We start from the raw sequence: 15,801 nt of genomic DNA, 5'->3' as shown, positions 1-15,801 counted from the left end.
TATACCTTATAAAGGAAATGGAAAGAAACAGTACAAAACAACCAAGCTGCTACACTGAGATAACATAATGGAATGTTTTGCAGGCAACAAGATTATGTCCTAGAATATCTAATAACATGAAAATGTCCATGATATGTTTATCAAGTAGAAAAAAAGTTAAAAAGAAATATGTATGGGATAATCCGCTTTTCCTTTAAAAAATAAAACAAAAAATTTTAATAGTATCCTATAAAGCAGGATATACAACAAAAATGTTAACAGTGGTATTCATTGGTAATAAAATAATCAGTAATTTTTATTTTCTTTTTTAAGAACATTTTTGTAACAAATATGTATTATTTTATTTAAAAAATGAAAATTATAACTAAAATTATGATACATAAAATGATCACCAAAAGCCATTATAAAAGTGCATATAAAATTTCCATGTATAGTCAGTACAAAGTCAACCAGATTCTGCTGAAAGACAAAAATGGATTTACCATATTGTAAAGCCTAACATTCAACTGTTCTAGTCAAATATATTCTAAGATTGGTTAGGATTTAGTTTAACAGCTTCCAAAAAAAAAAAAAAAAACACCCCAAACAACAACAACAACAAAACCCAGTAGCCCTAAAAATAAATTTAGTGGGATATTTTAATTAAACAAGTGAGAAGATTTATAAAACCTCAGGGCTGGGCGTGGTGGCTCACGCCTGTAATCTCAGCACTTTGGGAGGCCGAGGTGGGTGGATCACGAGGTCACGAGGTCAAGACCATCCCGGCCAACATGGTAAAACCTCTCTACTAAAAATACAAAAATTAGCTGGGTAGGTGGTGCATGCCTGTAGTCCCAGCTACTCGGGAGGCTGAGGCTGGAGAATTGCTTGAACCCAGGAGGTGGAGGTTGCAGTGAGCCCAGATCGCACCACTGTACTCCAGCCTGGCGACAGAGAGTCTCTGTTTCAAAAACAAGCAAATAAAAAAACCTCAGCTTGCTGTCTTGGAAAATGTTTTTCATTTTCTAACTACTGGATAGCTATGCCAAAAAAAAAAAAAAAAAAAAAAATTGAGCAAATACCTTGTTAACTGGTCCCCAGCCAAATGGTAATGATATTCAGTACTGGGATATATGTGTATATACATTCACATATTAATATATACTATTAATTACTAAGTCAAAGATAAAAGCTTTCCCTAATATCTGTTCCATGTGCAATTTTCAGGGAAGTCCACCCCATCTGTGGGCTTGCAGCTCAACAGAAGCTACCTTTTCGTGTGGCAGAACTCTAGCACAAGTGAAACTATGTGATAATCCAGTTCTGTTTGTACTAAATCTTCCTAGAGAAGAGGACCCTTATGATTGTTCCTGGAGTGTCTCCGTATTCTTCCTATTCAGGTTCCAAGGCATCAAATAGAGCTTCAATTAAGCTACAAAATGTTTTCCCTGTGACCTCTGTATCAGGTCTACACAAAAAGGAGGCTTGAGACCTAGAAGTGTCATCCTAAGTGGCAGGAAGTGTCCATATATAGAGTTACCTACGGCCCAACTCTAATTTCTCCCACTGGCCTCCTTGTGTATGAGGAAAATGGCTGTGTTACTGTTTTGCATCAAGACAGTCTTACATCAAAAGGAAGAAAAGACATCACATTCTGTTTGCTTTTATCTTTTTAAAAAACTTCCTTGACGATGCTCATACTGTCAAAGACATGAAAGCCAGGAGAAATCCACAGTGGGGGTTAGGGATGAAGCATCATTTCTTAGGGTTCACCACTCTGAGGTAAATCACATCTCTCTCACATAGTCATAAACAATTTCAATTATGCACATTTCAATTATGAAATGATATCTATATGCTGCTTGCTCTTTCATAATTCCTGGGCCAACAGGACCTGATAATGCTACTTACTACCCAAGAAATATTCTATTTTCTCCCCTTATTTTTCTAATAGACCAATAAGCCCACAAATATTTAATTAAAACCTCAGCTTGCTATGCCAGGTACCATATTTTCTTGCTATGCTAGTTACTATATTCTTTTTAATCCAGATCATCAGATCAAATTATGTTTTGACAGGTGTAATTTATTTTGTGTGTAGGTTATAAACCTGGCCCAGGCACATCATGGTCAGAGACGGAAACACCAGGGTGATCCCTTACTCTGGAAACAATAGACAACTTGCTTCCTTATAAAAGGACCAACTCCTCAAAACCTCCACTTGAGCAACTCAGGCTGCCATCAAATACTGCCAGGAGCTCACTTCTTAAATTATGTGGACCTATTTAAGTCCCTAAATCACAAAGTTTATGGAAAAAAACTGCTGAGCATCAAAAGCAGAACAATAAAAATGATTAACTATTTTTAGAGAATGTTTTATTGGCTTGACATGTTTACCTTTAAAAGGAAGCAATTAAGAAATAGATCTGTAAATGCTCTTGAGCTAATCCGTGGTTGTTTAGGAAAGAAAGGAAGAAAGAGAGAAAGAGAGAAAGAGAGAAAGAAAGAAAGAAAGAAAGAAAGGAAAAAAGAAAGAAAGAAAGAAAAAGAAAGAAAGGAAGAAAGGAAGGAAGGAGAGAAGGAAGGAAAGAAGGAAGGAAGGAAGTAAAAAGGGGAAGGGGAAGGAGAAGGAGAGAGGGAAGGGAAGGTAGAGACAAGAGGGAAGGGAGGAACAGGAGGGAGGAACAGGAGGGAGAGAGGAAGGAAGAGAACAAGGAAGGGAGAGAGAAAAGGTGTATCTGTTTCTTATTTGAGTTTAAGGCTTTGGGGATTCATTGTACCCTTTCCTCCTTTCAATTACATTTGTTTTATGCCCCCCTTTTTTTTTTTCATGACTGCATGCTTTGGGAGGAGGCATTTCAAATGCACCTGTGAGACAGAACCCACGTACTCTCTCTTGCACCAGCACTAATCTCCACCTCCTGTTTCACCCCCTCTTCATCTCCTGAACCCTCTGCTCAGGGGGTTTATGATTCTGCTCCTTTTCCTTCCAGGCTGAATCAGGAAACCAATGAGATTAGTTTTAATTGGGCAATATTGGCTTTTCTTCTTCATAACGTTAGACTTAGTTTTCTTCATTTTGATGGAAGATTCTTGACTCACTACTACAAAAATCTGTTAAGATTTTGTAGGAACAACAATTAAATCCTCAAGACTAGATGGAGAAAATACTGATCACCACCTCCTCTTTCTAACAACTACATGCATAGGCAGCAGTTTTTTGTTTATTTCTGTTTTTTAACCACAGCTTTTTGATAGTGTTCCAAAAAGAGCTACTGTAGCTTCCTAAGACAAATGCCTTGCTTCAACACTGGGAGAATCTGATTCAATAATAAGAGCTACTACACATGCTCCATTTCCAATCTTTTCTGTTACTACCTTTTATTAATATGCTGCAGAGTGATGTTTATGGCTGAGTTCACAGCGGTGTTCTTCCATAAAGCAATCATGATCACGTTTATTATTTAACATTCATTCTCTAGTTTGAACCAGAATAGCCACCCAATGTAAATTATTCGAAATGGATCATATCTCTGCTACCAAATAAAAACAACCTCCTGTCTTGTGGCACTTTGTTAGAGGAATCCATTCAGGAGGGATGGGGCCTCCGAAACAGGAAATGCACCTAAAACCATGTAGCCCCTTGCCTGTGGGGTGAGGGGGTGTGGGTACCTGTAATGCAACACTACTCCATCATCTTAAATTTGTGACTCTGACATCTTCTTTTGGAACAATAAGAGAAAAGTGGCTTATTTTGAACAGTTTCAATGAATGTGCTAATGAAAGTTAATTCTTGCTTGAAGAAATCCTGTAATAAATAAAAAGTACACTATTGTTGATGAAAGATACGTACAAAAATAATCACGGTTCTTGGTTCAAACCACACTTTCCCAAATGAAACACTTTTCATCTAAACACCATAGAGAAGAGCAAGTGGCTCAATGTCCCCAGCAGTTCATTTAGTTGCTCCATTGAAGTTCCTAAGCAGGGGCACTGACAATCAGCTGAGAATTAACTTATCAGTAGGTACTTTGCCGAGTAAATAGGACCATCTCTCTAAGAGCTCTCTGCTAGGAAGAGAGGCAGCAGAGGACTTGGTACATGAACTGGAAATGTGAAATCACACAAACAAACCATCCGTGGGTCTCTAGGAAAACAAGAGTGCTTCCTTCCTGTAGAGCAGGTGAGAGGTTCCAAGATCCCATGCCCAGATAGCGTGGGGCCCTATGGTTTTTTTCCATTATTCTTTTTCTGAAGAGATGACACTAACTTCTGAACCGTAAAAATTAAGGGGATTGGGGGGTATATATCTATCATGGATCAATGTGATTCAAAACTATACTGCTGTAGCAAAGGGCACTCTTTTTATAATACATTCCAGGGAAATTGTATCTGAGGCCTTACAGAGCACTAGCTGATTGTGTAACAATTAAAATAAATAAATTATAGTGTAACCCTTTCCTTTCAAAGAAAAGGAGGTACAGGTTTCTCTTAATTTATTAACGACATCATTATTCAACTAAAATTTTGATGCATAAATACACTTTATAAGATTTATTTCTATTTATTTATTTTTCAAGACACAGTCTTACTCTGTTGCCTAGGCTGAAGCAGTCTCAACCTCTCTGGGCTCAGGTGGTCCTCCTACCTCAGCCTCCTGAGTAGCTGGGACTACAGGTGTGCGCCATCATGCTCGGCTAATTTTTGTATTTTGTATAAAGACAGGGTCTTGCTGTGTTGCCCAAGTTGGTCTTGAACTCATGGGCTCAAGCAATCTGCCCACCTCAGCCTCCCAAAGTGCCAGGATTACAGGGATGAGCCACTGTGCCTGGCTACAAGATTTATTTTTTAAAATCAGGTTATTTTTTACTCTTTGGATAATATTTTTATTGACTTATTTATAAGGAGAAGCAATGAACACATTATAACACATTATACTTTGACATTTTAAAAGTATTTAAATGCAACCTCAAATATAAACTTTTATTGGTAATTATTTTTAAGGCAACTCAAATTAAGTAAATATATAAATAAAGGAAAGTCATCAAAGGTATTATTCATGCTCCATCATCCATTATAGGGTTCAAAATATTCTATAGGGGATAAGAAATAGGCCTGTTATTATTATAAATTTGCTACATAATATAATTCAAAAAAATTTAAATAACCCAGTTAGAGGACATGCTCAGTATTGTGAACAAATTCATTTTTGTTAAAGATCTAAAGCAGCTGAAAGAAAGAGATTTGAAATGAGTTGGGGGAAAATGAAAAATGATAATTGAAAGGTATTTCAATTTATTTTATTTATTCCTTCATAGAACCAAACACAAAATTAGACTGACTATGCAGTACAGAAGAAACGAGAGTGGGAAATATGGCGGTGGAAAAAGTGAACATGAGTCAAGAACTGATTTTCGCAGCAAGCCATATGACCTCCCTGTCCACAAGGAGCTTATAGTCTAGCAAGGAAAAGGACAATAAAAACAAAACATTGAAAAACAGTGTGACAGTTCTATAAAAGAAAAACACCCAGGGTGTTGGAGAGGCAGAGGAGAGAGAGAGAGAGTACATTCCTCTGAGGTTGGACAGGAAAGTCAACTTCGCCATCCCACAAGGACAGCCAGAAACAGTCTGGAAAATCAGCGTGCCTTCCTTGCTTTAGAACAAAAGTGAAAATTCCAGTGAGCATGTTCTCACTCATAGGTGGGAACTGAACAATGAGATCACTTGGACACAGGAAGGGGAACATCACACACTGGGGCGTGTTGTGGGGTGGGGGAGGGGGAGGGATAGCATTAGGAGATATACCTAATGTAAATGACGAGTTAACGGGTGCAGCACACCAACATGGCACATGTATACATATGTAACAAACCTGTACGTTGTGCACATGTATCCTAGAACACAAAGTTAAAAAAAAAAATTCCAATGAGTAAATGAATGAAATTCAAACTAACATTTATTGAGTGCCCATGGCTTTCGGTTATATTGCTCATGCTCTGTGGGAAGAGCTTAACAAACAGCGAAGTGGCCAAAGAGTTGGCCCTGAAAAGCTGAGAGAAAGCCAAGGGGTGGGAGAGCTGGAATGTACGTGATCCAGCTCCCAGAAGATCTCCGACAACAGCTTGAGGGCAATGGGCAGACTTTGGGAAGGTCACCTACAGGAGATTGCCTAGAAAAAGATGCAGGTTAACATATTTCAGTGAGAGTGTGGACACAGCTTTTGTTTGTTTTAATGTAGGGAGCAAAATAATTTAAAATATATGTGTGTGTATATATGTACATATTTGTGTTTATATATATGTATGTGTCATATATAAGCACACATACATGTACAAATATACATGCATACATGTACGTACCATAAAAAAGAGAACACTACAGCTGAAAGTACCAGTCTACAGTGAGAGAGGTATTTGGATGCATAGGCCATAAGCGTTCCCCTTTTTAGGACTTAGCTTCTATATCTTATAAGCTCAGTCAACGCCTCAAGCAATGCTAATCAAATTCTGGAACAACTACATGTTCCCGCACCTTCTGCTCTTCAAAAACAATGGAAAGTGGGTCATGCTGAATAAAAAGTTTGACTAACTTGTCTGGAAGTCAGACTTGGAGTCTAGTCCCAATTTGCCTCTATGAACTATGAGACTTTGGAAAGGTTACTTTGCTTCTCTGGGTTTCTTCTTTCTCACACATAAGGTGAAGGGATTGGAGTAGATTTCTGGTTCTAAGAGAAGGCCAGACGTATTACAAGGGGAAAAGATTTTTTTATCCAATTTTCCTTTCTCTTTGAGGTGCTCTTTAAGTCAGGGTGAAAACGTTGCCATGCCCTGGGCTGCTTTATGCTGTGCTTGCAAAGGTGACCAAGAACTGCTCCTAACTTGATTTTTGCAACTCGTCTTCTACTCACCCCAAACAGGGTCTACATCTAACAAACTTGAACCTAGTGCTTATGGCATCAGTCATGCCTTCTTGGCCTTGTTTATAGCATCCCACATCTTCCATCTTTATTTTAAAATATTAAAATCCTAGTCCTTCCTTTCTCTCTCTCTTTTTTTTTTTTTTTTTTTTTTGAGACAGAGTCTCGCTCTGTCACCCAGGCTGGAGTGCAGTGGCCGGATCTCAGCTCACTACAAGCTCTGCCTCCCAGGTTTACGCCATTCTCCTGCCTCAGCCTCCCAAATAGCTGGGACTACAGGCGCCCGCCACCTCGCCCAGCTAGTTTTTTGTATTTTTAGTAGAGACGGGGTTTCACCATGTTAGCCAGGCTGGTCTCGATCTCCTGACCTCGTGATCCGCCCGTCTCGGCCTCCCAAAGTGCTGGGATTACAGGCTTGAGCCACCGTGCCCGGCTCCTTTCTCTTAACATTGTCTCAAGGAAGTGTTTTGTGAATATTCCTTCACAAAATGTCTGTAACCTGTCACTGATCGCATTCCTTTATATATCTTAGTTTTGTATGCATACGCCTCGGCTCTTACCAGGTGGTGTGTTACTTTGGAACAAAGACATCTCACATTCATTTATTTTTGAGATGGAGTTTTGCTCTGGTTGCCCAGGCTGGAGTACAGTGGTGTGATCTCGGCTCACGACAACCTCCGCCTCCCGGGTTCAAGAGATTCTCCTGCCTCAGCATCCCTAGTAGCTAGGATTACAGGCACCTGCCACCATGACCAACCAATTTTTGTATTTTTAGTAGAGATGGGGTTTCACCTTGTTGGTCAGGCTGGTCTTGAACTCCTGACCTCAGGTGATCCGCCTGCCTCAGCCTCCCAAAGTGCTGGGATTACAGGCATGAGCCACCATGCCTGGCCCTCACATTCATTTTTGAATCACCCACAATACCTCACAGTAGGCTCACAGTAATGGGGTAATGTCATACAAACATGAGAAACAGCTCGGAAGTCAAAAAGGCCTGCATTCAAACATCTGTGTGCCTTTGTTTAAGTCACTTAACTTTACTAAGCCTCCTTGTCCTCCTTTGTAAAATGGGATATTATGTCTTACTAATTACATTTGCTATGAAGAGAGAATAAAAGTGGCATAAATACTTGCATTATTAGCTACGAATGCACACTAAATGAATTAGTGGACCAATATATTAATCAAGTATGAATGACTTAAAAATCCAATTTGTAGTTATTTTTGCTGATTGTAAGCCTTTATTTACCTAATCATACTAGAAAAATAGGTTTTTCCCTCGATTGCCTCAAAGTTGGGACATGGGATAAGTGTGCTGTATTGCTCAGTTCCTCCCACAGAGGTTTGAGCTTGGCAGATATTTTCCTTTCCTCTTTTCTGCTGGAGGAAGGAAAATATGAGGTGAGATCCAGGGCCAAGAAACAGATTCTGAGACTGGAACAGTTGGAAGCAATGATTTATATGGGGGACTTTAAAATTTTCCTTTATTAATTTCCAGAATTAATCATGTTCTGGTAACTTTAAAAATTATACCCTCAATAACTAAATTCCAATGAGGGAAAAGATCTTCAGCACAAGTCTTCAGACTTCTCTGTAATACACATTAACTGAATTAAAGTTAGTAAAATATATTACAAAAATGAAACCCTAAGCTTTTGTTCTAGCTGGGACTTAAAAAATGTTCCTTCTTTTCCTGATCACATGTAGGTATGTTTTGTTAACCATGTTATTCCATGTTTTCTTTTTATTTTCTTTTTTTGTTTTTGTTTTTGTTTTTGTTTTTGAGATGGAGTCTCACTCTCTCGCCAGGCTGGAATGCAATGGTACGATCTTTGCCCACTGCAACTTCCGCCTCTGTGGTTCAAGTGATTCTCCTACCTCAGCCTCCTGAGTAGCTGGGATTACAGGCATGTGTCACCACACCCAGTTAATTTCTGTATTTTTAGTAGAGACAGTTTCACTATGTTGGCCAGGATGGTCTCAATCTCTTGACTTCGTGATCCACCTGCCTAGGCCTCTCAAAATGCTGGGATTACAGGCAGGAACCACCATGCCCAGCTTCATGTTTTCTTTTCATGCACATCATGGCTAAAGTCAGATTGGATGATTTGGGGATATATATCCAAGATCTCATTTCTATCCTCAATTTAAAATACACACTTTAGACCATCCTGGCTAACACGGTGAAACCCCGTCTCTACTAAAAAATACAAAAACTAGCCGGGCGAGGTGGCGGGCGCCTGTAGTCCCAGCTACTCGGGAGGCTGAGGCAGGAGAATGGCGTAAACCCGGGAGGCGGAGCTTGCAGTGAGCTGAGATCCGGCCACTGCACTCCAGCCTGGGCGGCAGAGCGAGACTCCGTCTCAAAAAAAAAAAAAATACACACTTTAGCCAGGTGTACTAATCGAATAGCATTTGTTCCTTATATTTCATGTAATTTTTGACATAGATTGAATATTTTCTCTATTCCTTTATGCTCTGAATATTTATACCATTAATATATCTGATGGTAGCAATTGGGTATCATGTATCTTAAATGTGGATCAAAATCCATTTTTTCCCACAACCTGGTTTCTCTAAGGTTAACCTAATTTCTTCTGGGACTGTGCATGGAGCATTTCATTCTAGAGCATCTCAGAAGTTGACAGATTAATCACTGCGTGGGCTTTTAAACAATGCTGAATTCTTCCCTGTGAAAATCAGCTCCTCATTCTCCATAATACATTTGCTGAGCTCAGGAACTAACACCTGATTCATTCAGGCTTTGCTTACATAACCTTCTCTTTGGTTCAAATGAAAAGATCGCCAAAATCGTCCAACATCTGTGGAAATGGACTACAGAAAATAAATCAACTAAAGAAGGGAAATGATCAAGTTTCCTTTTATTATTTCTAAACCAATGGTCAATGAAAATCCTCAAGTTTCTGTTTTAATGTACAATCTGTTATCCTAGCTTTAGTTTCACATAGATAATCAATGCCATATAATATTTATAAAATATACACTCCAAGTTACATGAAAAAAATGTTTATCAGAACACGTAACTAATAGGGATGTGTTGGTTCTGTAACCCTTGGTGCTAGTCTATGCAAAATTACAGTGGTATATTTTCACTGTACCAGTTCCAAATCATCATACACAAATTAATTTAAAAATATACTCTCTACTAAACATGTTGCACCTATTCAGTTTAACAATAAAACTAACAGAACCAAAAGCTACTATTTTTCCTAAAATGACTGGTTTTGAGGTGGCTCAAGTTTTTCTAAAACAAATGAGACACTGAGGAAGAAACTGAGTAGCACAAGGCTTGGCAACCTCACCACCATCATCACCACTTTTACAAAGGAAGCTCCTAAATTCTAAGCTTCATCTCACACTAAAGCTTTCTGTTAACAGGATTCCACAGCTGAAAGACCCCATGTTTACATTCAGGAGGTGTGCACAAATGCCAAATTTTCATGAATATAGAGATAGGTCAGTTAATTACCATGACAACCAAGAACATATTAGGTCAAATACTTGGCTGGCAAATGTCCTCGTGAGTTTCAAATACTATATTTTTACACAACTGAGATCAATACTATTCTGTACAATAAAACAAATGCTGATGCCTGTAAATTGTTCACAGTAATCTCCTGAGAGGTTTTCACAATTCTAAGATCCAGTAAACTACCAGTAGCTGCCTCAAAACCCAGTGAATCCTACACAAGCTGATCTGGGTGCTCCGGAAACAACAATGGAACCAAAACCACTGGAGGGGGGCGGGGGGTATCTTAAATTATGGCCATTGAAGGAGTCAAACCATTTCTTAAAAGATGCAAGTCTATTAATTTGCTTAGAAAACACAAGCCCGAGTGAAAGACAAGAACGTGTAACAGAGGAAAGTCACCATCTTGAGGAAAAGGAGCCCGATCTTCTGGAAAGTGGGCTGTATTTTCTCACATTCAGGACCTAAGTTTATTTTGCCGTATTTTAATACTATGCAAAATTTATCTGGGAATTCCATTAATAGACAACTGAATGGCAGTCAATACTCTTGAAAATAATTATAACTTTAGGTCCAGCCAAATGGTTTTCAAAACTAAAAAAAGATCACCCCAAACATACCAATGTATGGCAAACTCTGTCCAGCACAGTCTTCAGGGAACCAACAATTGATACAAATTTCAGAGACATCACTGAGGTAAGAAGAGTGGAAGCTTAGAACATATAGTTTGACCCCCACAAAATTTTCAAATGCCCGTATGGATTGGCCAGCCACCCAAAATCTAAATTAAAGGATATTTAAAAGGACACTTATTTCCAGAAAATGATTTTGCACAAATTGTATCAAGTGATTCATTGACAGCTATTTCCTTAAACCTTTCAGGCCAGCGGTGTACCATTGTGCAGAGACAGGGCACCAGGGCTGTCTCAAGTGCTTTTGTGCCCACACTCTCTCACTATCTACAAGTGCTCTGTCTTGTCATCAACACATACATAGAGTTAGCAGAGGAATTTTGTGGCCAAGTTATTCTTGGCAAAAATGCAATGCTATTTCACAGACTCTTAGGAGAGCTGGTCACAGGATCACAAATGATGACTGGTAATACTACCCTAACCAGTGAGGAGGTTTCTCCACTGCAGAGGGCCTGGCCAGGGAACCGCAAACACATACCTCAGGAAGTGCTTCATGGTGCCCGTGTTGACTGTCCAGATACTATACGAACTGTCCTCAAGTAATTGCTTCCAAATTTGCCTTTGTCAAAGTAAGCGTCAACTGTGGGAAGAAATTAGATATTAGGTATATTTACTAATAAGGCTGGAAGCTGCAAAGCAAAAATTTCTGCTTACTGAGGTAAGCAGGTAACATGCCAGCCACCCAGAACATTATCAACGGAACTGTCCACAGAGCAATGCAATTCAATGGATGGAGATTACAGTTATAGACTTTGACTTTATAATTATATTAATACAATTAGCCTTTCATTTTAAGTCACTTGCTGGAATAATTATGAATTTCATGAGCAATCTCTGCAATATTAAGCTTTTCCTTTATTTTGAGTATTGTTCCTATATCTTTAGGAATAGTATTCATAAGAAAATAAAAATGAAGAACAATAAAATTAACCATCTGGATTTCCAGATATCCAATAGTCCAAAATCTGGCGGCCCCAACTTTGTAGAAGTACAACTCAAAAATAACTGGAACCAACTAATTTTAAGATAAAAGATAACTGTTAAAGAGCTCAAGCTCAAGAATAACTTAAAGAGCAAGATACTACAAAGAAATGAATGATGCCCCAGGCCCCGTTGTCTTTTGGCACAGTGAACAGAGCAGTGGGATTTGATATTTGCATGGCACTTTTTGGTTTATGATTTGCTTTCACAAAGTGTATATCAGGTTATCAGCCTTCTTCCTTTTGATAAGGAGGACACTAGGAGCAGCCTACAAAGCAGTAAGTTAGGATGAGAGGGGATAAAACAGACTATAGAAGAGAGAGTGTCTGCAAGTGGAGAGAAGTTATCTCATGAGAAAAGAGACAAATGGAACATCCACTGCAGCAGCAATGCAAGGAAACGAATCTACATTCAAAAAAGAGCTGCAGGCAGAGACACATTGCCAACTAGAACAGCCCAGAGTGTGGGAACTCATACTTAGCTCGAATAAAAGCTGGTCTCTTATTTAACACATTTATTTCTGTAAATATTCCATACATGCTTGAAAAAACTGTCTATACACCAATTTAAGACTGTGGTTGCTTTTGGGAAGAGAGGTGGGGTTTAGGATTGGAAGGAGAAAAACGATCTTCTTAACTTTGTGTGTTTTATTTCTTAAAATATATCTGAGGAGAAATAAAAGGAAAAATAACGTTTATTCATTTTGAGTGGTGGGAACATATATTATCCTTTGTACTTTTGTGGCTTTTATAAATGAATCCAAATTTTAATTTAATTTAGTTAGTTCCCACCAACACTCAGATCATAGTTTCTAATATATTCAACAATAAAAGCATCTAGGGGACGTTAGGGAAATGGTTGATTCTAAAGCTGGGTTAGGGCAAGGTGAACCCGAAGCATCTTGCAGCACAAGAAAGTCAAGAAGTGCTCAAGGTAAACAAAATAGATGTGTGTCAAATAAACACAGCAGCCAACTGAAAGAACTCCCAATGGTCAAATAATTGATGTAGCTACTCTGCCCTCAAGTAGGTTGAGCAGGCGAGGTGCCCTGGCTCACGCCTGTAATCCCAGCATGTGCACATGCAAAGCCCTAAAGGCAAAAGAACGCACAATATCTATAAGAGATAAAGTTCCAATATGACTTAGTGTGGTGCTCAGTGAGAGGGATGGGAAAAATAGTGATGGCAAGATGTGGAAAAGCAAGTAGGGTCAGATCAAGAAGGCTTAGTAAGTAATGTTGAAGTTTGAACCTTATCTCAAGAGCAATAAGGAACTATTGAAAGTGTTCAAGCTGAGATGTGACGAGATCAGATCTCTAGTTTAAAAAATATACTCTGACTCCAGCCTGGGCGACAGAGCGAGACTACGTCTCAAAAAAAAAAAAAAATACTCTGGGCCAGGCATGGTGGTTCATGCCTGTAATCCCAGCATTTTGGGAGGCCAAGGCAGGTGGATCACGAGGTCAGGAGATCGAGACCATCCTGGCCAACATGGTGAAACCCCATCTCTACTAAAAATACAAAAATTAGCCGAGTGTGGTGGTGTGCACCTGTAGCCCCAGCAACTCAGGAGGCTGAGGCAGAAGAATTGCTTGAACCCAGGAGGTGGAGGTTGCAGTGACCCGAGATCGCATCATTGCACTCCAGCCTGGGCAACAGAGACTCCGATTCAAAACAAAACAAAACAAAACACTCTGATTGTAATATGAAGAATTGTAATATGAGGAATAAATCCTATACCTAAAATTATAGGTATAGGATACCATCTACAAACTTGTTGCAATAACCCAGGCAAAGGTAATAATGGCTAAGGCAATGGACAGAGGTGTGAAAGATATTAGAGAGAGTTAAAAGGTAGACTTGATAGGACCTTTGTTAATTGATTGATTGGGGGATGGTTGGTAAAGGAAAAGGGGGAGTTGAACATTATGCCCATGTTTGTGGCCAGCAACTGGATAGACAGCAGAATTATTCATTAAGATATGATATTTTGGAGAAGCACATTTGGGGATTTGGGTGTACAAAAGGTCTTTGGAACATTTTTAGTTTTCAGGACAAAGTGGTAGAATAAAGATTCATGGATCTGAAGGTCAGGAAGACAGGTCGGAAACAAAGATTTGGGCTTCCTCAGCATGTAGATGGTAATTAAAACCATAGTTCAGAAGGAATTACTAAATAAGTAGCATATATGACACTTGTTCATAACAAAAGCTCTTTGTCATTAGAATACAATTGAAAAAGAATTCTCATGCAACTAAGGTAGTAAAGAATGGATTGCATTTTAAAAATAGTTTTTCTAAATTTTTAAGAAGTCTGTCCCCTTAAGTGGTTTGATTTCAGTTAGCTATACAATTGGTTTACCTAAAAAAAATTTTATTTCTTAATGATGTGAGATAAGTGAAATAATACTTCAACTCCCCACTCTTTACATAATAGTTCTTGAATTTATCCCTTGTAAAAACTTCTTGAATGCTTATGTGTCCAACATTGTGCTGAGTAATGCAGCACAGTTTAATACAGTAAAAGAGCCTTACAATTAAGAGAAAATTTGGCAAATATGGCAGGGAGTGTGCATGGTGGTTAAGAGCACAAGTTTTGGAGACAAAGTTCTGGTCTGGGATCTACCACTAGCCAAGCGGCAGCCTTAGACAAGTTGCTTGACCTCCCTAGGATTAAATGGGGTAAGTAATTAAATGAGCTTGTAGGATTGTTCTAAGGATTAAATGAACCAAAGCATGTAAGGCACTCAGCATGGTTACAGGTATTTAATATACATTCAGTGAGTAGCATTTATTATTAGTATTATTATTTTGTCATTCTTACTGTGTTCTCCTCTAAAGTAAAAGATCATTTTGTCAAGTGAAGAATCACTTAGGAGAACAGTTAAAATAAAGTCTCGCAAGTTGATGTGACCTGAACTGGGATGATGACTGTTGGGAGGGAGAGAATTGAACAGAAGTAAAAAAATATTTAGATGGTAGAATCAATTGGACTTACTGATTGAATGGGAAAAGTGAAGGGAAGGAAAATAACCATTAGTTCTAATTGTCTGTCCCCCAAACAGGAAACAAAGATAACAATTAGATCTCATTATCTGTCCCCCAAAGAGGAAACACTAAAAATGGCTTTGGGTGGCAGAATAAGCCTGTGCGAATGCTATTTAACTCATTATTCACAGGATATTCATTAAATAATTATGCTAAATGTTTTATATAGAAAACAAAAACTTACTGTTCATTTTTAAAGTCAAATAGCTTTGTTTTAAAGGAGACCCACTTGTTAATGGTCCATTTACTATTAATTAGACAATCTGTGTTTAGCAAATCATGGCTGTGTGTGTGATATTCTGAGCCCACTATTGATAAGAAATGCCCTTCGCATTATTATTTTTCCATGAGTGGTACTGAGTTCATCTATTTCTTTCTACTAAGCCTCCACTATAGCCAAACCAGCATTTCTCAAGTGGTTCAGTAGGACCTAAGTATGGGGAGAATGTTTTCAAAATAATTTCAGCTTTTATTTTAAATTCAGGGAGTTTATTTGCAAGTTTGTTACATGTGTATGTTGTGTGATGCTGAGGTTTAGGTACAATTGATCCTGTCACCCAGGTAGTGGGCATAGTAGCCAATAGTTTTTCAACCTTTGCTCCCCTCCTCCCTCCCAACTCTAGTAGTCCCCATTGTCTATTGTTGCCATCTTTATGTCCATAAGTACCCAATGTTTAGCTCCCACCTATAAGTG

At 38.6% G+C, this 15,801-nt stretch overlaps 1 protein-coding gene across 4 annotated transcripts in view; it reads right to left on the bottom strand.

The window, feature by feature from the left end:
• Positions 1 to 15,801, bottom strand: part of ELMOD1 (ELMO domain containing 1) — a 76,589-nt gene that overhangs the window by 37,324 nt on the left and 23,464 nt on the right. For 2 of the 4 annotated variants that reach the window (XM_015115591.3, XM_028832650.2), the window contains exons 2-3: positions 11,559 to 11,660; positions 3,652 to 3,787 (exon numbers count right to left, since the gene is read on the bottom strand). Coding sequence is in view for 2 of the 4 variants with exons in the window: in XM_015115592.3 (XP_014971078.1) it covers positions 11,559 to 11,575 (17 nt within the window). In the remaining 2 variants the exon portion in view is untranslated. The remainder of the gene's footprint in view (positions 1 to 3,651; positions 3,788 to 11,558; positions 11,661 to 15,801) is intronic. The other 2 variants (XM_015115592.3, NM_001266487.1) reach the window with 1 other exon arrangement.

The sequence above is a fragment of the Macaca mulatta genome, chromosome 14 (genome assembly GCF_049350105.2).
Source record: "Macaca mulatta isolate MMU2019108-1 chromosome 14, T2T-MMU8v2.0, whole genome shotgun sequence".
NCBI lineage: Eukaryota > Metazoa > Chordata > Mammalia > Primates > Cercopithecidae > Macaca > Macaca mulatta.
The sequence above is the reverse complement of the archived record's forward strand: the minus strand, read 5'-3'. Positions and strand labels throughout refer to the sequence as shown.